Source organism: Salvelinus alpinus, chromosome 3 (assembly GCF_045679555.1).
Source record: "Salvelinus alpinus chromosome 3, SLU_Salpinus.1, whole genome shotgun sequence".
In the NCBI taxonomy this organism is placed as follows: domain Eukaryota; kingdom Metazoa; phylum Chordata; class Actinopteri; order Salmoniformes; family Salmonidae; genus Salvelinus; species Salvelinus alpinus.
In genome coordinates, this window is record NC_092088.1 from 49,849,942 (window position 1) to 49,874,606 (window position 24,665).

The following is a 24,665-nucleotide window of genomic DNA, read 5'->3' on the forward strand; positions in this document are numbered from 1 at the left end:
CCCTTGATAAGTCATATCCAGGTGTTATAGGGATTTGTGTGTGTTTCTCAGTGTAGAGTCTAGACTGAAAAGAAACAGTTTCCAATTTTAGAACCCACACCCATCCCTTTACACATGTTCACTCCCCCTCGCTGACGTGAAAGTATTAGATAAGTCCCTGCAATATGATGGAAAGCTTAGCTCACTAGAGGGACTTGTGGACTTATACCATAATGTAGCTTATCCAGTCATCGAAGAGTCACTGGGGAGGGAACTAACGAGGACAGTGACAGGAAAGTAAGTTATCCGATTAGAATCCCCAAATTCTGTCTGGATGGAGATTAACTTCTCACGAGTCACCATCCCGGATCGGGGAGCACCCTCATCAGTAAAAAAGCTGACTAGCATAGCCTAGCATAGCGCCACAAGTAAATACTAGCATCTAAATATCATGAAATCACAAGTCCAAGACACCAGATGAAAGATACACATCTTGTGAATCCAGCCATCATTTCCGATTTTTAAAATGTTTTACAGGGAAAACACAATATGTATTTCTATTAGCTAACCACGATAGCAAAAGACCCAACCGCATATTTCCACCATTTTTTTTACTGCATAGGTAGCTATCACAAATTCGACCAAATAAAGATATAAATAGTCACTAACCAAGAAACAACTTCATCAGATGACAGTCTGATAACATATTTATTGTATAGCATATGTTTTGTTCGAAAAATATGCATATTTCAGGTATAAATCTTTTTAAGTGTTTTACAGCGAAAACACAATATAGCATTATATTAGCTTACTACAATAGCCTACCACACAGCCACATTCAATCAAGGAACGTTAGCGATAGCGAATAAACCAGCAAAAGATATTAATTTTTTCACTAACCTTCTCAAACTTCATCAGATGACAGTCCTATAACATCATATTACACAATACATATATGGTTTGTTCGAAAATTTGCATATTTAGCGGTACAATCCTGATGGATGTAATACAGTATGAATTTAGCTGTTTACTAATGCTGCTGTGTGTTGTTGTCTCTCCCTCTACAGGATAGGCCTGCTGCTTCTGGGAAAGCCCCTAGACAGGGAGACCACTGACCAGTATCGTCTCATTGTCACTGCCTCTGATGGCAACCTAGGAGGGGTGAGAAACTTTATTCAGAGTTTAAATTGATTGATGGATGGATGGATGGTTTTATTGATTGATATCATGTGCAGGTCTGACTTTCTATGATTCATACAAAGGTCACAGTCAGGATACAGGGGCCGCTTGCACCAGTTGGGCTCCGCTGTAAAATGTGCTCTAAGCAGGACCTACAAATGTGACCTGTTGCACCATATGGGCGTAGGCCCTTCTATGAGCTCTAAGCAGGACCTAAAAATTGTACCTCTCGCACCACATGGGCGTGAGCCCTTCTATGAGCTATAAATTCTACGCTTAGTAGGGAGCAGGCATACACTCTTAGCAAAAAAAGGTGATGTCTAGAACCTAAAAGGGTACTTTGGCTGTCCCCATAGCAATCGATATTTTCAAAATCATGTGTCTCGAGTTCATATTTCACAACCTCTGCAGGCTTTATCAATTGCATGTGTGTGAGTCAATAGCAATAACAAATAATCATCTATAAGTCTATGCTAGGTAAAGCTCCGCCTTATCTCAGCTCACTGGTCACAATAACAACACCTACCCGTAGCACACGCTCCAGCAGGTATATCTCACTGGTCATCCCCAAAGCCAACACCTCCTTTGGCCACCTTTCCTTGTTCTCTGCTGCCAGTGACTGGAACGAATTGCAAAAATCGCTGAAGCTGGAGACTTACATTTCCCTTACTAACTTTAAACATCAGCTATCTGAGCAGCTAACCGATCGCTGCAGCTGTACATAGTCCATCTGTAAATAGCTCATCCAATCTACCTACCTCATCCCCATATTGTTTTTATTTACTTTGCTGCTCTTTTGCACACCAGTATCATTACTTACACACCATCATCTGCTCATCATCATCTGCTCATCTATCACTCCAGTGTTAATCTGCTAAATTGTAATTACTTTGCTACTATGGCCTATTTATTGCCTTACCACCTCATGCCATTTACACACACTGTATATAGACTTTTTTTCTATAGTGTTATTGACTGTACGCTTGTTTTTTCCATGTGTAACTCTGTGTTGTTTCTGTCGCACTGCTTTGCTTTATCTTGGCAAGGTCGCAGTTGTAAATGAGAACTTGTTCTCAACTAGCTTACCTGCTTAAATAAAGTTTAATAAAAATTTTAAATGTTAAAAAATAGACTAGGCCTCCACTTGATTTAGGACACATTAGCAAAATAAATGTCAGCAAATATTGTAGATGAGCTATCACTTCCACTTAATTGCCCAGCCAGAGATTAATTAACCAAATATACAGACAGAAATTCAGTTAAAGAAAACCACATTGATTGACTACGCTCTCAGACACGTCATTGGATTTTGGTTGGGAGTAGGCTATGCCTACTACGCGAGTGAACAGAAAAAATATCCAATTGTTATCATAACATGCTAGAAAAGAATTCTGATCAGTGCTAGATGCGCCAACTAGACTAAATATGGTGATGAGCACACCTTAACATAGCTAACCGTTTCCCAGTAATTGTAACCAAATATCTAAAGATTCGGTGAATACCAAAATCTGACATTGATTTATCAAAACGTGTCTCCACGCTTGTCTCAAAGCAGAAAAAAAGAAACAGGCGACCTTCCTAACTCAGTTGTCGGAGAGGAAGGAAACTATTCAGGGATTTCACCATGAGGCCAATGATGACTTTAAAACAGTTACTGAGTTTAATGGCTGTGATAGGAGAAAACTGAGGATGGATCAACAACATTGTAGTTACTCTACAATACTAACGTAAATAACAGAGTGAAAAGAAGGAAGCCTGTAGAGAATAAAAATATTCCAGAACATGCATCCTGTTTGCAATAAGGCACTAAAGTAATACTACAAAAAATGTGTCAAAGAATATTATTTTTTTCCTGAATTCAAAGTGTTATGTTGGGGGCAAATCCAAGAGTACTACTCTTCATATTTTCAAGCATGGTGGTGGCTGCATCATGTTATGGGTATGCTTGTCATCGGCAAGGACTATGGAGTTTTTTGGGGGGGGAGTAAAAATAAACAGAATAGAGCTAAGCACAGGCTAATCGTGGAGGAAAACAGGGCTCAGTCTGTTCTTGGAGATGGGGAAAGGGCCGATAAAGCGGGGGGAAAAATTTGCGGGACTCCAACCGGAGGGGCAGGTTACAGTATCCTGGCTTACCCCCTCTCAGCACTCACCTCTCCCAAGGTTTCCTTCATGGGGTCGCCAGCAGCTGACCAGGCGTTCTCGAACCTCAAATGTCGATTCACTACAGCCCCCATCTTAGTCCATCTGGACCCGTTCCGTCAGTTTGTGGTGGAGGTCGACACCTCAGATGTCGGAGTGGGTGCCGTCCTGTCCCAGCGTTCTTCCCAGGACCAAAAGCTCCACCCCTGCGCTATCCCTCTCCCATCGTCTTACCCCTGCTGAGATGTGGGAAATCGAGAACTCCTCACCGTCAAGATGGCGTTGGAGGAGTGGAGGCACTGGTTGGAAGGGGCAGAACACCCATTCTTAGTGTGGACTGACCATAAGAACCTGGAATATCTCCGCACCGCCAAGTGCCTCAACTCTAGGCAGGCTCGTTGGGCCGTGTAGTTCACCCGGTTCAATTTCACTCTCTCCTACCGCCCGGGGTCCAAGAACATGAAGCCGTACGCACTTTCACTGTTGTATTGCCCTGCTGCTACTCTGTCTGACCCCGAGACCATCCTCCCTACCTCCTGTCTAGCGGATGCAGTCATCTGGGGTATAGAGAGCATAGTCCATAAGGCTAACCGGATGTTTGTCCCGGACTCTGCCCGTTCCCCAGTCCTGGAACAGGCACATTCCTCCAAACTGACCTGTCATCCAGGCTCCCGTTGTGCACCGCCTGGGCCAATTGTGCACCGCCTTATGGGACTCCCAATCACAGCCAGTTATGACACAGCCCGGGATCGAACCTGGGTCTGTAGTAATGCCTCTAGCACTGCGATGCAGTGCCTTAGACCGCTGCGCCCCTCGGGAGGCCCCTCTAATTAATAATTATGTTGTGGATGATGTATTAAACCACTCAGACACATCAAATATGCAGTCGTCTTTCTGAACTGAGCTGCAGGACAGGAAGGAAACTTCTTAGGGATGTCACCATGAGACCATTGGTGGTTTTATAATAGCTAAAGAGTTCAATGGCTGTGATGGGAGAAAACTGAGGATGGATCAACTACATTGTAGTGACTCCACAATAATGACCTAAATGACAGAGTGAACGGAAGAATGACAGTAGGCCAAATTAAAATATTCCAAAACATGCATATGTATGCAACAAGGCACTCAAGTAATACTGCAAAGGAATATAATTTTTGGACTAAATCCAACACAACACATCACTGAATAACTTCATCGCTATTTTCAAGCATGGTGGTGGCTGCATCATGGTATGGGTATGCTTGACATCGGCAAAGTCTGGGGAGTTTCTCAGGATAAAAAGAAACGGGATTTAGCTAAGCACAGGCTAAATCCTAGAGGAAAAACTGTTGTAGTCTGATACACTGAGAGAGGAATTCACCTTTCTGCAGTAAAATAACAAAGCCAAATCCTGTGTAGTAAGTTAGTGTTGACTTAAATTTGCTTAAAAATATATGTTGCAAGACTTGTACATTGCTGTCTAGCCCTGATCCCCAACACCTTGACAGATAATTAATATATTTTTTTATAATAATGGGCCAATATTGCACAATACAGGTGTGCAAAGCTCTTATGAGACTTAACCAAGATTCTCACAGCTGTAATCACTGCCAAAGGTGTTTCTAACATGTATTGACCCTTGGGGGTGAATACTTATCTAATCAACGTATATTAGTGTTTTACTTTCATTCATCTTTAAAACATATTTTTTTAAATCCAAGTTGACTTTACAGAGTATATTGTGCAGATCGTTGACTAGAAATTACAATTAAATCAATTGTAATCCCACATTGTAACACAATGAAATTATGAAATTCAAGGGGGAGTGTAGATTTTCTATAGGCACTGTATGTAGCCGATCAGTGTATGGGCCCTAAAACGTTTGGTTTAAACGTTAGTTCAGAACAGTGGATTTCATTTTTAATTGCGTCCACTCAGTCATTAATCCCCAAGAAATGTTGGATTTAAAATGACGAAGTGAAGGAAATGCAACTGTTAAATGTCAAACTGCTATTATGGAACGTCCTGCTTCAGTACTACTCCACATTGAACGACAGACAGAGGATGGCTACATTACAGGCACATTGATGTTTTACAGTTGTCATGTGTTGCTCATATGGTAAGTACATATTTGTTGCATAAGAAATATAAGGAAAGCTATTACTGCCACCAGTACAGGCATTGTGAAAAACACAAGGCTCATCGTCAATCAATTACGTGGTAAGTTATCCTTTGGCTGCTTCTGCTGCTCGCGAGTGATGTAGTGATGTCCTGTTCCGTAGTTTTTTTTTGCTATCCCTACCACTAGTTGCTCCATTTTCGAAAGAAATCCCCCCACTGAAGGACATTCGGAAACGAGGGGGAAGGCTAAGGGGGGCTATTGAGATTGAGCCTTCCTTTATTGAATCAGAGCTAACCTCAATTGGCCAAATTTGCCTGGTGATGTTAGTTATCCCCCCTTTAAGAATGTGTTTACAAAGGCTTCAACGGTATAATATAACTGGGCTAACTGTACATACGCAGATGTATGAGCAACATCAGCAAGAATACAGGCCTTAAATGTAGCTCAAACATCCTATTACTCCCAACTGAACAGCAACGGCAGTGGTAACTCCTGGGTGCTGTTCTCTACTGTGAACAAGCTCTTCCAACCCGTGAACAATTCTGCTACCTCAGCCTCCCCAGAACGTTGCAATCAAAACCGTGCTTCTTCCAAAGCAAAATTGAAAACATCAACAACACTATACTGTCCTCTCCAGTCTCAGTATTTGACCTACCCAGTCCTAAGCGCACTGAGTCAAGGTTTTCCACCTTCATCACTGTCACTCCACCACTTGCTCACTTGACCCTATCCCCACCTCCCTTGTCAAGACCTGCTTTCCTGCTCTGGAGCCTTTCTTCACAGAAAGTCCCTCATCACTGGATATGCCCCACCAGTACTTAAAAAGCCTGGATCTGACCCTGACAACCTCCAGAACTACAGGCTTATTTTCAACATGCCCCGAGTAAGCTCGTCGAATGCACAGTTTCTAGCCAACTCCAACTCCAAAACCATCTGACCACTCGCAACCTACTTGAGCCATCCAGTCGGATTTCAGAGCTAGACACAGCACAGAGACTACCCTGGTAAGGTCCACCAATTGCCTCCTTATGAATGCTGACTCTGGGGCTGCCAGCATCCTCATACTTCTGGACCTCAGTGCAGCATTCAACAGGGTCAGCCACGCCATCCTACTGGACCACATGGAGAAGCACCTGGACTTGTCAGACACTGTCCTGGACTGGTTCAGGTCCTATCTCATTGATCGCTACCAGTTTGTAGCTATCGGCCCTAGTAGGCCAGACACAGTTGGCGGCCCGACGGGTGGAGGACGTCCGGGGGGGGGATGGGTCCAGGTGAGGAGGAGGATTATTTAAAATACTGTTTGTGAAGTAGTAGGGTTCAGATGTTTTCGGAAGATGGGCAGGGACTCTGCTGTCCTAGCTTCAGGGGGAAGCTGGTTCCACCATTGGGGTGCCAGGACAGAGAAGAGCTTGGACTGGGCTGAGTGGGAGCTGCCCTCCCGTAGGGGTGGGAGGGCCAAGAGAACTGAGGAGGCAGAACGGAGTGCTCGGGTTGTGGTGAAGGATTTGAGCATAGCCTGAAGGTAGCGAGGGGCAGTTCCTCTTGCTGTTCCGTAGATAAGTACCATGTTCTTGTAGTGGATGCGAGCTTCGACTTGAAGCCAGTGGATTGTGCGGCGAAGCAGGTGACATGAGACAACTTGGGAAGGTTGAAAACCAGGCTGGCTTTAGCATTCTGGATAAATTGCAAGGGTTTGATGTAACAAGCGGGGAGCCAGCCAACAACGAGTTGCAGTAATCCAGACTGGAGAGGAAAATTGCCTGGATTAGGATCTGCGCCACTTCCTGTGTGAGGTAGGGTCATACTCTACGGATGTTGTAGAGCATAAATCTGCAGGAACGGGTAACTGCTTTGATGTTTGCAGAGAACGACAGGGTGTTGTCCAGGTTCAGTTCTGTCTCGTTGAGTTTGAGGTGATGGGCCGACGTCCAAGTCGAGATATCTGTCATGCACTCAGAGATGCGTGCGTGTTGCCACCTGGGTGTCAGAAAGGGGGAAGGAGAAAGTCGTTGAGTGTCATCCGCATAAACATGATAGGACAGATCATGCGGGGATATGACGGAGCCGAGTGACTTAGTGTATAAAGAGAAGAAGAGAGGGCCTAGAACCGAGCCCTGGGGGACACCAGTAGTGAGAGTACGTGGTGCAGACACAGATCCTCTCCACGTCAGCTGGTAGGAGCGGCCTGCCTGGTAGGATGCAATCCAAGAGTGTGCATAGCCTGAGACGCCCAACCCTGAGAGGGTGGAGAGGAGGATCTGATGGTTCAGGTTGTCAAAGGCAGCAGATAGATCTAGGAGGAAGAGAACAGAGGATAGAGAGTCAGCTTTTGCAGTGTGGAGAGGCTCTGTGACACAGAGAATAGCAGTCTCGGTTGAGTGACCCTTTTGAAGCCTGACGTTTTTGTGAGAAGACTGATTTTCGGGATGTCTCATGGTCTGACAAACACCGCTCTAGCTCTACCACCTTTCACTGCAGATATATGTACAAAAGTGTGGGAACACGACTTCAAATTAGTAGATTTGGCTATTTCAGCTACACCGTTGCTGACAGGTGCATAAAATCGAGCATACAACCAGCCATGTAATCTCCATAGACATACATTGGCAGTATAATGGCCTTACTGAAGAGCTCAGTGACTTTCAATGTGGCAACGTCATAGGATGCCACCTTTCCAACAAACCAGTTCGTCAAATTTCATCCCTGCTAGAGCTGCCCCGGTCAAATGTTGCTGCTTTTATTGTGAAGTAGAAACATCTAGGAGCAACAACGGCTTAGCTTTCGAAGTGGTTGGCCACACAAGCTCACAGAAGGGGACCTCCGAGTGTTGAAATACGTAGTGTGTAAAAATGGTCTGTTCTCGGTTGCAACACTCACGACCGAGGTCCAAACTGCTTCTGGAAGCAACGTGAGCACAAGAACTGTTCGTCAGGAGCTTAATGAAATGGGTTTCCATGGCAGAGCAGCCGCACACATACCTAAAATCTGGACTTTGGAGCAGTGGAAATGCGTTGTCTGGAGGGATGAATCACGCTTCACCATCTGGCAGTCCGACGGACAAATCTGCATTTGGCGGATGCCATGAGAACGCTACCTGATGCATAGTGGCAACTGTAAAGTTTGGTGGAGGAGGAATAATGGTCTGGGGCTGTTTTTCATGGTTTGGGCTTGGCCCCTTAGTTCCAGTAAAGGGACATCTTAACGCTACAGCATACAATTACATTCTAGATGATTCTGTGCGTCCAACTTTGTGGCAACAGTTTGGGGAAAGCCCTTTCCTGTTTCACCATGACAATGCCCCCGTACACAAAGCAAGATCCATACAGAAATGGTTTATCAAGATTTTTGTGGAAGAACTTGACTGGCCTGACCTCAACCCCATCGAACACATTTGGGATGAATTGGAACGCCGACTGCGAGCCAGGCCTGATCGGCCAACATCAGTGACCGACCTCACTAATGCTCGTGGCTGAATGGATGCAAGTCCCCGCAGCAATTTTCCAACGTCTAGTGGAAAACCTTCCCAGGAGAGTGGAGGCTGTTAGAGCAGCAAAGGTGGGACCAACTCCATATTAATGCCCATGATTTTGGAATGAGATGTTCGACGAGCAGGTGTCCATATAATTTTTGTCATGTAGTGTATGTAGGGGAATCACGAGGGGGGTCCAGCTCTCACCCTGTCAGGTTCCCATGGTTACACAAGTTCTGTTATAATTACAGAACCCTTGGGCACCTCACATCACATCTCTCTCTCATTCTCTCTCTCTTTCCCTGTCATTCTTTCCTGATGCGCTCTCTTTGTCTACCCTCTCTCTATCTCACTTGTCAATCTCTCCCACTCTACATATCTAAACCCATCATCTCCGCCTCAACTATATATCACTCTATTAGACCTCTTCTTGTGTTTCTCTCATGTAGTGTATGTAGGGGAATCACAAGGGGGGGCTGCTCTCTCCCTGTCAGGTTCCCATGGTTACACAAGTTCTGTTATAATTACAGAACCCTTGGGCACCTCAAATCACATCTCTCTATCTATCTCTTTCTCGCTCTGTCATTCTTTCATGATGCTCCCTCTTTGTCTACCCTCTCACTAGTCAATTGCACACAATCTCTCCCACTCTATATATATCGAACACTATAATCTCCTCAACTGTATTTCACTTTATTACACCTGATGGGTTGCAGGGGCAGCCAGTAATTGTCCTGCTCCCATGGGGACTCCATCATAATAGACACACACAAGCTCACATGTTTGCAAGTCCACACCCGTACATGCACACGAGTGGTGGGAAAAGTACTAAATTGTCATGCTTGAGTAAAAGTAAAGATACCTTAATAGAAAATGACTTAAGTAAAAGTCACCCAGTAAAAAAATACTTGAGAAAAAGTCTAAAGTATTTGTTTTTAAGAATACTTAAGTATCAAAAGTAAAAATCTTTTCAAATTCCTTATATTAAGCAAACCAGGCGGCACAATTTTGTTTTCTTTCTTTTTGACGGATAACCAGGGGCATACTCCAACACTCAGACATAATTTACAAATAAAGAATTTGTGTTTCGTGAGTCTGCCAGATCAGATGCAGTAGGGATGACCAGGGATGTTCTCTTGATTAGTTTGTGAATTGGATCATTTTCCTGTCAAAATGTAACGAGTACTTTTGGGTGTCAGGGAAAAAATATGTAGTGAAGTATAAGTTGCCAAAAATATAAAGAGTAAAGTAAAGTACAGATACCCCCAAATAGTAGTACTTTAAAGTATTTTTATGTAAGTACTTTACACCACTGATACACACACGCACACACACACGCACACACACACACACACACACACACACACACACACACACACACACACACACACACACACACACACACACACACACACACACACACACACACACACACACACACAGAGACAACCGCACACCTCGATGCGGTTATGGGCCCCTGGAGAGGGTGAGGATTGGAGTTCAGGGTCCCTTCAGGGTCCCTACAATCCTTCATTCAACATTAGAACACAGAGGGCCACCTTATTCTGAGAGGTCGGGGCATCCCTCTCTCTCTCTCTCAATTCAATTCAATTCAAGGGGCTTTATTGGCATGGGAAACATGTGTTAACATTGCCAAAGCAAGTGAGGTAGATATTATACAAAAGTGAAATAAACAATACAAATTAACAGTAAACATTACACATACAGAAGTTTCAAAACAATAAAGACATTACAAATGTTATATTATATATATACAGTGTTGTAACAATGTACAAATGGTTAAAGCACACAAGTTAAAATAAATAAGCATAAATATGGGTTGTATTTACAATGGTGTTTGTTCTTCACTGGTTGCCCTTTTCTTGTGGCAACAGGTCACAAATCTTGCTGCTATGATGGCACACTGTGGAATTTCTCCCAGTAGATATGGGAGTTTATCAAAATTGGATATGTTTTCGAATTCTTTGTGGATCTGTGTAATCTGAGGGAAATATGTCTCTCTAATATGGTCATACATTGGGCAGGAGGTTAGGAAGTGCAGCTCAGTTTCCACCTCATTTTGTGGGCAGTGTGCACATAGCCTGTCTTCTCTTGAGAGCCAGGTCTGCCTACGGCGGCCTTTCTCAATAGCAAGGCTATGCTCACTGAGTCTGTACATAGTCAAAGCTTTCCTTATGTTTGGGTCAGTCACAGTGGTCAGGTATTCTGCCACTGTGTACTCTCTGTTTAGGGCCAAATAGCATTCTAGTTTGCTCTGTTTTTTTGTTAATTCTTTCCAATGTGTCAAGTAATTATCTTTTTGTTTTCTCATGATTTGGTTGGGTCTAATTGTGTTGCTGTCCTGGGGCTCTGTGGGGTGTGTTTGTGTTTGTGAACAGAGCCCTAGGACCAGCTTGCTTAGGGGACTCTTCTCTAGGTTCATCTCTCTAGGTGATGGCTTTGTTATGGAAGGTTTGGGAATCGCTTCCTTTTAGGTGGTTGTAGAATTTAACGGCTCTTTTCTGGATTTTGATAATTAGTGGGTATCGGCCTAATTCTGCTCTGCATGCATTATTTGGTGTTCTACGTTGTACACGGAGGATATTTTTGCAGAATTCTGCATGCAGAGTCTCAATTTGGTGTTTGTCCCATTTTGTGAAATCTTGGTTGGTGAGCGGACCCCAGACCTCACAACCATAAAGGGCAATGGGCTCTATGACTGATTCAAGTATTTTTATCCAGATCCTAATTGGTATGTTGAAATTTATGTTCCTTTTGATGGCATAGAAGGCCCTTCTTGCCTTGTCTCTCAGATGGTTCACAGCTTTGTTGAAGTTACCTGTGGTGCTGATGTTTAGGCCGAGGTATGTATAGTTTTTTGTGTGCTCTAGGGCAACGGTGTCTAGATGGAATTTGTGGTCCTGGCGACTGGACCTTTTTTGGAACACCATTATTTTGGTCTTACTGAGATTTACTGTCAGGGCCCAGGTCTGACAGAATCTGTGCAGAAGATCTAGGTGCTGCTGTAGGCCCTCCTTGGTTGGTGACAGAAGCACCAGATCATCAGCAAACAGTAGACATTTGACTTCGGATTCTAGTAGGGTGAGACCGGGTGCTGCAGACTGTTCTAGTGCCCGCGCCAATTCGTTGATATATATGTTGAAGAGGGTGGGGCTTAAGCTGCATCCCTGTCTCACCCCACGACCCTGTGTGAAGAAATGTGTGTGTTTTTTGCCAATTTTAACCGCACACTTGTTGTTTGTGTACATGGATTTTATAATGTCGTATGTTTTACCCCCAACACCACTTTCCATCAATTTGTATAGCAGACCCTCATGCCAAATTGAGTCGAAGGCTTTTTTGAAATCAACAAAGCATGAGAAGACTTTGCCTTTGTTTTGGTTTGTTTGGTTGTCAATTAGGGTGTGTAGGGTGAATACATGGTCTGTTGTACGGTAATTTGGTAAAAAGCCAATTTGACATTTGCTCAGTACATTGTTTTCATTGAGGAAATGTACGAGTCTGCTGTTAATGATAATGCAGAGTATTTTCCCAAGGTTACTGTTGACGCATATTCCACGGTAGTTATTGGGGTCAAATTTGTCTCCACTTTTGTGGATTGGGGTGATCAGTCCTTGGTTCCAAATATTGGGGAAGATGCCAGAGCTAAGGATGATGTTAAAGAGTTTTAGTATAGCCAATTGGAATTTGTTGTCTGTATATTTGATCATTTCATTAAGGATACCATCAACACCACAGGCCTTTTTGGGTTGGAGGGTTTTTATTTTGTCCTGTAATTGGAGAATCCAGTGGGTTCTGGTAGTCTTTAATAGTTGATTCTAGGATTTGTATTTGATCATGTATATGTTTTTGCTCTTTATTCTTTGTTATAGAGCCAAAAAGATTGGAGAAGTGGTTTACCCATACATCTCCATTTTGGATAGATAATTCTTCGTGTTGTTGTTTGTTTAGTGTTTTCCAATTTTCCCAGAATTGGTTAGAGTCTATGGATTCTTCAATTACATTGAGCTGATTTCTGACGTGCTGTTCCTTCTTTTTCCGTAGTGTATTTCTGTATTGTTTTAGCGATTCACCATAGTGAAGGCGTAGACTCAGGTTTTCCGGGTCTCTATGTTTTTGGTTGGACAGGTTTCTCAATTTATTTCTTAGATTTTTGCATTCTTTATCAAACCATTTGTCATTGTTGTTCATATTCTTCGGATTTCTATTTGAGATTTCTAGATTTGATAGGGAAGCTGAGAGGTCAAATATACTGTTAAGATTTTCTACTGCCAAGTTTACACCTTCACTATTGCAGTGGAACATTTTACCCAGGAAGTTGTCTAAAAGGGATTGAATTTGCTGTTGCCTAATTGTTTTTTGGTAGGTTTCCAAACTGCATTCCTTCCATCTATAGCATTTCTTAATGTTACTCAGTTCCTTTGGCTTTGATGCCTCATGATTGAGTATTGCTCTGTTCAAGTAGACTGTGATTTTGCTGTGGTCTGATAGGGGTGTCAGTGGGCTGACTGTGAACGCTCTGAGAGACTCTGGGTTGAGGTCAGTGATAAAGTAGTCTACAGTGCTACTGCCAAGAGATGAGCTATAGGTGTACCTACCATAGGAGTCCCCTCGAAGCCTACCATTGACTATGTACATATCCAGCGTGCGACAGAGCTGCAGGAGTTGTGACCCGTTTTTGTTGGTTATGTTGTCATAGTTGTGCCTAGGGGGGCATATGGGGGAGGGAATGCTGTCACCTGCAGGCAGGTGTTTGTCCCCCTGTGTGCTGAGGGTGTCAGGTTCTTGTCCAGTTCTGGCATTTAGGTCGCCACAGACTAATACATGTCCCTGGGCCTGGAAATGATTGATTTCCCCCTCCAGGATGGAGAAGCTGTCTTCATTAAAGTATGGGGATTCTAGTGGGGGGATATAGGTAGCACACAGGAGGACATTTTTCTCTGTTAAGATAATTTCCTTTTGAATTTCTAGCCAAATGTAAAATGTTCCTGTTTTGATTAATTTAATGGAGTGAGTTAGGTCTGCTCTATACCAAATTAGCATTCCCCCTGAGTCCCTTCCCTGTTTCACACCTGGTAGTTTGGTGGATGGGACTACCAGCTCTCTGTAACCTAGAGGGCAACCAGTGGGTCCGTCTCCTCTATACCATGTTTCTTGCAGGATGACAATGTCTGCATTACCGATTTCTTTGGTGAAGTCCGGGTTCCTGCTCTTTAGGCCAAAGGCAGATGACTTCAGGCCTTGGATATTCCAGGATGATATAGTGAAGGCTTTTTGTTCCATAAAGTGTCCAATGTTGTTGGTCGTGGTTTGGCCTCAGGCCAGTAAGTGTGAGCAGAGCCTGCTGAGCATCTGGTACATGCCGTTGGCTTGGGAGAGTGTAAGAGTGGGGGTTGGGCCTGTTTGCCCGCTCACTACTGTCGTGGAACATCGTCTCAGAAATATAACACTCGTAAGAACTTGTGAAATCAATTAGGCTTTTAATACAGAGCATTGCCATCCGGAATGTCCCGCGGAACACACAATTTCCCAGAGCCCTAGCTCTTATATTTATACACACATAGTATTATGTCCATCCCTTATGCAAATGAAGTTTCTTTTCTTAAGTCATTCGCCACCATTATCTTTTAGTTCAAGCTTCCTACTTGTTCACGCCCAATAACGCCCATATCTGCTTTCAATTAGTTTATAATGGTGGCCGGACCCTCTATCTTAGTGTGTCAGCAGATTCTGTGTCTCTTCATTTCATTAATGTGTCAATGTACTCTTTGTTCTGCCTTTATTGGAATCAGCAGATTCTATCCTATAAGCCTTCTTTTTAGAAGGAGCTGACTATGGGTCCTTTTATCATTAGTGTGTCAGGTCAGCAGACCATGTGTCCCCCCCTTTCATTAATGTGTCAATCTACTCTTTGTTCTGTTCTCCCCTATCCTTAGTGTGTCCAATTGTCTTAGGCGCCTATGTGTCTCCCTGTCTTCCTGTGGTCTATTTTTAATGTTCAGCTATCCTATACATCTATGTGCGGTCCTATACATCTCATTTACTCCTACACTACCTGGGCGTATGTGTGACTTCCATGTTGATGCCCTCTTTGCGGGGGTGGGGTGCATGGGGTGGGCAGGAGTGGCATAGGTCTGATCTGAGGGGGCCTAAATTGGGTGTGGGCATGGTTGATGTGGGGGGGTGTTGATTGGTTGGGGTGGGGGTGTGGATGTGTCTGGGGGTGCTGTGTTCTGGATGTAAGTCCTCTTGGCGTGGGTCCTCTATGTGTAGGTCCAGTGGGGGGGTCCTGAAGGTCTTGGAGGGTGTCTCGCTGGTCTGGGTGGGGTGTCTATTGATCTGTTGCTCCTGTGTGAAGTGTTGGGGCTGCGTTTGAGAGCGATGTCCTTTAGAGTCCGGGCAAAGGTGGGCACTGCTGCCTTGTAGAGGTGGACCTGGTCATAGAGGCTGTTCAAGTCCAGGGTGGAGTGGTGGGCCAGAAAAACATTTGGTTTTGAGGCACAGTCACGGGAAATGCTTGCGTTTACCCGCTGTATTGTAGCAGGGTGGAAGTCTTTTCGTGGTAGCAGGATGGAGATAACCACTTGTGTGTTGGGGAAAGTAGAAGAAGCTTTTTCAATCACTCCCTTCAGTGCTGTGGCCACCCTTTCCTGCTGTGCTCTCAGGTCGTTTGTGCCTGTGTGTATTATTATGTGGCTAGGTGAGCCTAGTTTGTCCTCAGACAGAAGGTCTAGGGCGCGCTGGGTGTTTGGACACCAGAGTTTAGACACACTGTGTTTGGGAAAAAGTTTTTTTTCTTCTATATATTTCCCATTTGAGTCCATAAGGAGTACAATCTGTGTCTTGTGTTTGTCCTCAGTGGGTGTGGGGGGGTTGTCAGGAGGGCTATCAGGGTGGCTGACAGGGGGGGTGCTCAGAGGGGGTGAGAGCTGCTGGGCTTGGGGTTTTTCTTTTGTCTGTTCTGCTGTGATGTCGACTCTATGGTCAGGGTCTGGTGTGGACTGTTCTGCTGTGGTGTCGAGACTTTTGTCGGGTGCTGAGGTGGGCTGTTCTGCTGGCGTCTCTGTGGGGATGGCCAGCTCCCTAGTGGGTTGTTCTCTGTCACATGCCATCCCCTTCAACCTCTCCTCCAGCAGTCTGATCCTCTCCTCCATCTCCCTCTCCCTCTCCTCCAGCAGTCTGATCCTCTCCTCTAGTGCTCTGTTCTGCTCCTGCTCCTGCTTCTGCTCTTTCTCCTGTTGAAGTTGTCTCACCACTGTCCAGAGTGCAGATGTGTCTCTCTCCACCTCCAGCACTCCTGGTCTGGTTAAGGGGGTGTTGTTGTGCTGGACTGTTGTCTGGGTCTGTGCTGACTGGAGTGTAATCACCTGCTGTTCCAGCTCCACCTGCCTTACCTCCAGCTGGGTGAATTTATCCTTCATTTCAATGAGGGAGAAGTGCTCTGTACTGGGAGGTTGACTGTCTGCTGAGGGTTGCTCGTCTATGGGGTTATCTCTCTCTCTCTCTCTCTCTCTCTCTCTCTCTCTCTCTCTCTCTCTCTCTCTCTCTCTCTCTCTCTCTCTCTCTCTCTCTCTCTCTCTCTCTCTTTATTTGTCTGCCACTCCCACTTTGATCTTCTCTCTGTCCATTTTACAGCCTCACCTTCTCCCTCTGTATTCCTCTGCCTTCATACATCATAGAAAACGCACAAATTATGGCTTTTACATGCAACCACCATTTCTATACTAATGGCCTTTTCAATTGTCTACTACAGACACACACACACACACATGCACCTTGCTAGACAGTCTCAAAACCGGGTTGCTCACAAACATGTTGTATCCTGCGTGTAATTGAATAATTTCAATAATCTTGCCACTAATTTGCCACATCTTGCCACTAATTTGCCACTATGCCAAATCCAGATTCGTCCGTCGGACTGCCAGGTGGTGAAGCATGATTCATCACTCCAGAGAACGCATTTCCACTGCTCCAGATTACAATAATGGCAAGCTTTACACCACTCCAGCCGACGCTTGGCATTGCGCATAGTGATTTTAGGCTTGCGTGCCTAATCCACTAATTTGAAGGGGTGTCCACATACTTTTGTATATATAGTGTATCAAGCATATGGTAGGAAAGTAATGGTAATTGTTCATAAATTGAAAAGGTCCCCTGTTAAAATAATGGTCAATGTCCAATTAATGAACAGCTTTTCATTCATTTTCGGAAATCTAATGAACCTCAAATTAACACCCTGCACCCTGCAGCTAACCCATCACCCATAGACACTAACTACTGTTGTTAGATAACCCAAGTATAAGATACCGCTGACGGACATGGCAGCATCGTGACTAGCTCTTAGAAAATGTTGATTTCTTTAGTTTTTTTTATGTACTCTTTTTTACAATATTAGCTCAGGAAATGTTTTATGTCATTACATACAGCCGGGAAGAACTATTGGATATTAGAGCGGCGGTAACTCACCAGAACTACCAGCATTACGAACAGGAATACGACTTCCCTGGAGCAGATCCTTTGTTTTACTCTCCCCAGAGCAATTGAACTTATTCCAGAGGCTGACCCAAAAACATCGTCGGTGGAGGAGAGGCACTCGAGGCGGCCTGTTGGTTCGACTTATGAGGCGCGGACACCACCCACCGCTTCTAAGTATATTACTCGCTAATGTTCAGTCTTTGGATAATCTTTGGGATAGGCGTTCTGCTAGCGCTCCACTTCGACAACATCCGGTGAAATTGCAGAGCGCGAAATTCAAAATACAAAATTTGTAATATTAAACATTCATGAAAATACAAGTGTCTTACATCGTTTAAAAGCTTAACTTCTTGTTAATCCAGCCGCTTTGTCAGAATTCAAAAAGGCTTTACAGCGAAAGCACACCATGTGATTATCTGAGGACAGCGCCCCTCATGCAAAAGCATTACAAACACTTTCCATACAAGCAGAGGCGTCACGAAAGTCAGAAATAGAGATAAAATAAATCACTTACCTTTGAAGATCTTCCTCTGTTTGCAATCACAAGGGTCCCAGCTACATAACAAATGGTCATTTTGTTCAATAAAGTCATTCTTTATATCCCAAAAAAGTCAGTTTAGTTGGTGCGCTTGACTCAGTAATCCACCGGTTTCCCTCCATAATGCATACAAATGAATCCCAAAAGTTATCAATAAACTTCGTCCAAACAAGTCAAACAACGTTTCTAATCAATCATCAGTTACCCTAATATGTAAATAAACTATACAATTTAAGAAGGAGAATAGTATGTTCATTACCAGAGATAAATAACGAAGTGCGTGCTCTCACCGACGCGCGATACAATACTACAGCCAAAATGGGAGCCACCTAGAAAAATTTGAAATTGTAGCTCATTTTTCAAAAAACAAACCTGAAACTCTTTCTAAAGCCCTACTGCAATCTGGGAGGTATTCTATTGATATTCCCATAGACAGCCATTTGAAAGAGTGGTGAGCTCAAAAAAAAAAAAATCCGGATGGATTCTCCTTGGGTTTTCTCCTGCCATATCAGTTATGTTATACACAGACATTATTTTAAAAGTTTTGGAAACTTTAGAGTGTTTTCCATCCAATTCTACCAAATATATACATATCCTAGCCTCTGGGCCTGAGTAACAGGCAGTTTACTTTGGGCACCTCACTCATCCAAACTTCCAAATACTGCTCCCTATCCCAAAGAAGATAACAAAGTTTATAAGCTTAGAGCAAGGATTTCTTTCCAGAGAGAAATCGGGGCCTCAAACATACTTTGTTTCACGGAAACATGGCTCTCTCGGGATACTCTGTCGGAGTCAGTAAAGCCAGCAGAATTCTCAGAACATTGCACAGACAGGAATAAATATCTCTCCAGCAAGCAGGAGGGGGGGGGGGTCTTTCATGATTAACGACTAATGGTGTAATTCTAGGAACATACAGGAACTCAAGTACTTTTGTTTACCCGACCTAGAATACCTCACAAGTAAATGCCGACCAGATTGTCTCCCAAGAGAATTCTCCTCCGTCATCGCCAAGGCCGTTTACATCCCACCTCAAGCCGAAACCTCAACGGCCCTCAAAGAACTCCACTGGACTTTATGCAAACTGGAAACCACATATCCTGAGGCTGCATTTATTGTAGCTGGGGATTTTAACAAAGTAAATCTGAGGACTAGGCTGCCGAAATTATATCAACATGTTGACTGTCCTACTCGCGCTACTAAGACTCTCGACCATTACTATTCTAACTTCCGGGATGCTTACAAGGCCCTCCCCCTCCCTTCGTTTCAGCAAAACTGGCCACGATTCCATCTTGCTCCTCCCGTGCTATAGGCATAAACTCAAACAGGAAGTACCTGTGCTTCATACTATTCAACACTGGTCTGACCAATCGGAATCCACACTTCAGGATTGTTTTGATCACGTGGATTGGGATATGTTCCGGGTAGAATGCGAAAATAATCTAGACGCATACACGGATATGGCGACTGAGTTCATAAGGAAGTGTATAAGAGATGTAGTACCTACTGTGACTACTAAAACCTACCCGAACCAGAAACCGTGGATAGATGGTAGCATTCCCTTGAAACTGAAAGCGCAAACCACCGCATTGAACAATGGCAAGGTGACTAGTGATATGGCAGAATATAAACAGTGTAGTTATTCACTCCGCAAGGCAATCAAACAATCTAAATGTCAGTATAGAGACAACGTGGAGTCGAAATTCAATGGCTCAGACACAAGATGTATGTGGCAGGGAATACAGATAATCACGGACTACAAAAGGAAAACCAGCCATGTCACCGAGACCGACGTCTTGCTTCTGCACAGGCTAAACACATTCTTTGCACGCTTTGAGGATACCACAGTGCCACCGAAGCTACCAAGGCCCGTGGGCTCTCCTTCTCCGTGGCCGATGTGAGTAAAACATTTAAACGTGTTAACCCTCGCAGGGCTGCCGGTCCAGATGGCATCCCTAGCCGTGTCCTCAGAGCATGCGCAGACCAGCTGGCTGGTGTGTTTACGGGCATATTCAATCTCTCCCTATCCCAGTATGCTGTCCCCACATGCTTCAAGAGGGCCACCATTGTTCTTGTACCCAAGAAGGCAAAGGTAACTGAACTTAATGACTATCGCCCCATAGTATTTAACTCTGTCATAATGAAGTGCTTTGAGAGACTAGTCAAGGATCATATCACCTCTACCTTACCTGCCACCCTAGACCCACTTCAATTTGCTTACCGCCCCAATAGATCCACAGACGATCCAAACGCCATCACTCTGAACACTGCCCAATCCCATCTGGACATGAGAAATGCCTATGTAAGAATGCTGATTATTGGCTATAGCTCAGCGTTCAACAACATAGTACCCTCCAAACTCATCATTAAGCTCGAGGCCCTGGGTCTGAACCCCGCCCTGTACAACTGGGTCCTGGACTTCCTGACGGGCCGCCACCAGGTGGTGAAGGTAGGAAACATCACCTTCCCTCCGCTGATCCTCAACACTGGGGTCACTCAAGGGTGCGTGCTCAGCCCCCTCCTGTACTCCCTGTTCACTCATGACTAAGTGGCCAAGCACGCCTCCTACTCAATCATCAAATTTGCAGATGACACAACAGTAGTAGGCTTGATTACCAACGATGACGAGACAGCCTACAGGGAGGAGGTGAGGGCTCTGGGAGTGTGGTGCCTGGAAAACAACCTCTCACTCAACGTTAACAAAACAAAGGAGATGATCGTGGACTTCAAGAAACAGCAGAAGGTGCACTCCCCTATCTACATCGACGGGACCTCAGTGAAGAAGGTGGAAAGCTTCAAGTTCCTTGGCATACACATCACTAACAAACTGAAATGGACCACCCACAAAGACAGTGCGGTGAAGAAGGGCGAAACAGAGCCTCTTCAACCTCAGGAGGCGAAAGAAATTTGGCTTGTCACCTAAAACCCTCACAATTTTTTACAGATACCCAATTGAAAGCATCCTGTCGGGCTGTATCCCTGCCTGGTACGGCAACTGCACCGCCCGCAACCACAAGGCTCTCCAGAGGGTGGTGCAGTCTTCCTAACGCATTACCGGGGGCAAACTACCCACCCTCCAGGACACCTACAGTACCCAATGTCACAGGAAGGCCAAAAAGATCATCAAGGACATCAGCCACCCGAGCCATTTCCTGTTCACCCCACCATCATCCAGAAGGCGAGGTCAGTACAGGTGCATCAAAGCTGGGACCGAGAGATTGAAAAACAGCTTCTATCTCAAGGCCATCAGACTGTTAAACAGCCATCACTAACACATTAGAGGCTGTTGTCTATAGGCATAGACTAGGAATCAATGCCACTTTAAGGAATGGAACACTAGTCAGTTTAATAATGTTTACATATCTGACATTAGTCATCTCATAAGTATATACTGTATTCTATACTATTCTATGGTATCTTAGTCACTTAATAATGCTTGCATATCTTGCATTACTCATCTCATATGTATATACTGTTTTTCTATACCATTCTACTGTATCTTAGTCCGTTCTGCTCTGACATTGCTCATCCATATGTATATAGTCTTAATTCATTCCTACTTAGATTTGTGTGTATTGGGTATATGTTGTGTAATTTGGTAGATATTACTTGTTAGATATTACTGAACTGTCGGAGATAGAAGCACAAGCATTTTGCTACACCCGCAATAACATCTGCTAATCATGTGTATGTGACCAATACACTTTGATTTGATTTGTTCTTAACCCTCATATAAGGTGACTGTGCCAGCCTATGCAAATCATCAGACCTCACCACGGCCACAAATACTTGGGCTCCAACCGTGTTTTCACTTCAAAGGCTGTAGAGTTGGCACCCTGGCCATGTCTTAGGGACTTGGGTTACAGAAAGGGGAGATCACAGATAACTATTTCCTCTGATAAATAAATAATTGGAGCTCATTAATCAGCATCAAACTGATGGCCACATCCAGACATACGATGCTGTAGCAGGGAGATTATGGCCTTTAATAGCGCCCGCCCATGCAAGACCCACACCTCATTAGCCTTCAGGAGCTTGGGTATGTGAAGTCCATCATAGAAGGGTTAGTCTGCTCTGTCATGAAATGTGAAGGAAGAGAGGAGGCCTTACATTGGATGTAGCTATTATTTTCTAATCTATTCTCTTTTTTTCTGAAAGCTCAAACTCTCAGAAAGAGAGATGATGTGATGAGGTTGTAAAGATTCGACCTCTCAGAAAGAGATGACGTGATATTGTACAGGGGGGTGCTGTAGCTGTATTAGATCATCTGAGGAAAGAGGGGATTATGGGTTTCAAAGGGAAAAAAAGAGAGAAAACAATGTGAAAGCTGTTCCCTGTAGACGACGGAGAGATGAAGGTGATATTATTCCCTCCTCTCCTCCACCTCTGAAATGCTTTATGAGGCGAGGATAACTTCATATGCCTACAGTGCCTTGCAAAAGTATTCATCCCCCTTGGCGTTTTTCCTATTTTGTTGCATTACAACCTGTAATTTAAATATATTTTTATTTGGATTTCATGTAATGGACATACACAAAATAGTTCAAATTGGTGAAGTGAAATTAAATAAATAAAATTCAAAAAAATGTAAAACAGAAAAGTGGTGCGTGCATATGTATTCACCCCCTTTGCTATGGAGCCCCTGAATAAGATCTGGTGCAACCAATTACCTTCAAAAGTCACATAATTAGTTAAATTAAGTCCACCTGTGTGCAATCTAAGTGTCACATGATCTCAGTATATATACAGCTGTTCTGAAAGGCCCCAGAGTCTTCAACACCCCTAAACAAGGGGCACCATGAATACCAAGGAGCTCTCCAAACAGGTCAGGGACAAATATGTGGAGAAGTACAGATCAGGGTTGGGTTATAAAAAAATATCCGAAACTTTGAACATCCCACGGAGCACCATTGAATCCATTATAAAGAAATGGAAAGAATATGGCACCACAACAAATCTGCCAAGGGAGGGCTGCCCACCAAAACTCACGGACAAGGCAAGGAGGGCATTAATCAGAGAGGCAACAAAGACAACCCTGAAGGAGCTGCAAAGCTCTACAGCGGAGAATGGAGTATCTGTCCATAGGACCACTAAGCCGTACACTCCACAGAGCTGGGTTTTACGGAAGAGTGTCCAGAAAAAAAGCCGTTGCTCAAAGAAAGAAATAAGCAAACACGTTTGGTGTTTCCATAAAGGCATGTGGGAGACTCCCCAAACATATGGAAGAAGGTACTCTGGTCAGATGAGACTAAAATTTAGCTTTTTGGCTATCAAGGAAAACACTACGTCTGGCGCAAACCCATCACCTCTCATCACCCTGAGAACCACATCCCCACAGTGAAGCATGGTGGTGGCAGCATCATGCTGTGGGGATGTTTTTCATCGACAGGGACTGGGAAACTGGTCAGAATTTAAGGAATGATGGATGGAGCTAAATATAGGGAAATGCTTGAGGCAAACCTGTTTCAGTCTTCCAGAGATTTGAGACTAGGACGGAGGTTCACCTTCCAGCAGTACAATGACCCTAAGCATACTGCTACAGCAACACACGAGTGGAGCTAAAATAGTTGTTCGTGGGGGGATAAAAACAGAACTGATTAATAAAAGCACACGGAAAATCACAGCTTTAATGATTAAAACCATGCCCTCAAAAGTCAGCTGTCGAAGTCCCCAAAAACCCAGTCTCTGTCTTACTGTCCCCAGGATCCCACTCCAGATGCTGCACCCTCCTCTCTCCCGGTCAAACTTTACCCCCAGTACCCTTATGTCAGTCGTTTTAACTGTCAGCGGTAGTCTGGTCAAGTCTGGGTCTGCCCACGGTCAAAAAAAGTGGGCCTCTGTCTCATTTCTTTTCAGTCTCGCCCCAGAGGCTCGTCAGTACCAGTCAGTCATGTCCAGGATCCTGTTGACAGATAAAAAGTTAGGGCATTAAATGTTGACGTCATCCATGTAAAATACACACTTGGCGGTCATCCCCCCACTCCCCGGATACCCACTCCACTGATCCGTTGATACCTTCGCAAGACCTGTGCCAGTGGTTCAATGTAGACCACAAACAGAAGAAGAGATAACAGGCACCCCTGACAGATGCCACAGTGTACTCCCACTGCTTTTGACAAATGCCCATTTACAAGGATTTTGCTGGTAATGCCATAATAATGCAATATTCACTTAGCCATTCACTTGGTTAAGGTTACAGCAATGACAGCCATAAAATGCAACAATCATGTCTCTGTCATTAGCAAACACAGTCATGGCTGGTACCTCAAAAAATTTACTCGAAAGGCACCCTGGGAAATAAATATGCATATAAGGCTGTACACCCTACTACAGTCTTAAAACAACACCCACAAATGAGTCATTGTAACACAACAGGTCTTAATTGCCTAACACTGAGAAAGTGTAATAGCATCAGCTCTAATTAAGAGTTCATTTAAAGGTCTAATGCAGCCGTTTCTATCTCAATATCAAACAATATAACTTGTAAGACCGTGTTAAAATTACAAACCCAAATTTGCTTTGTGTACTGTATATCCACAAAGATAATGAATAATAATTCATTTAATTTGTAAAGCGCTTTTCTCAAACCCAAGGCACGGAATAATTTTTTAAAATATATTTTTATAAAAATAATAAAAAACAGACCATTGTAATCAGACAACAATCAAAGCTATATATAGGTGTTGTCAGATCCGGTGGACAGGAGAACAGAATGAACATAGGTCCTTGAAAGCTTTTCTGAACAGCTCAGTCTTTAGCTG

The 24,665-nt window shown here is 44.0% G+C and overlaps 1 protein-coding gene across 2 annotated transcripts in view; it reads left to right on the top strand.

Moving 5' to 3' along the window:
- LOC139570882 (protocadherin-15-like) overlaps window positions 1–24,665 on the top strand; it is a 276,263-nt gene that overhangs the window by 138,356 nt on the left and 113,242 nt on the right. For both annotated transcript variants that reach the window (XM_071393180.1, XM_071393179.1), the window contains one exon: window positions 1,047–1,140. In XM_071393180.1, the coding sequence (XP_071249281.1) occupies window positions 1,047–1,140 (94 nt within the window). The remainder of the gene's footprint in view (window positions 1–1,046; window positions 1,141–24,665) is intronic.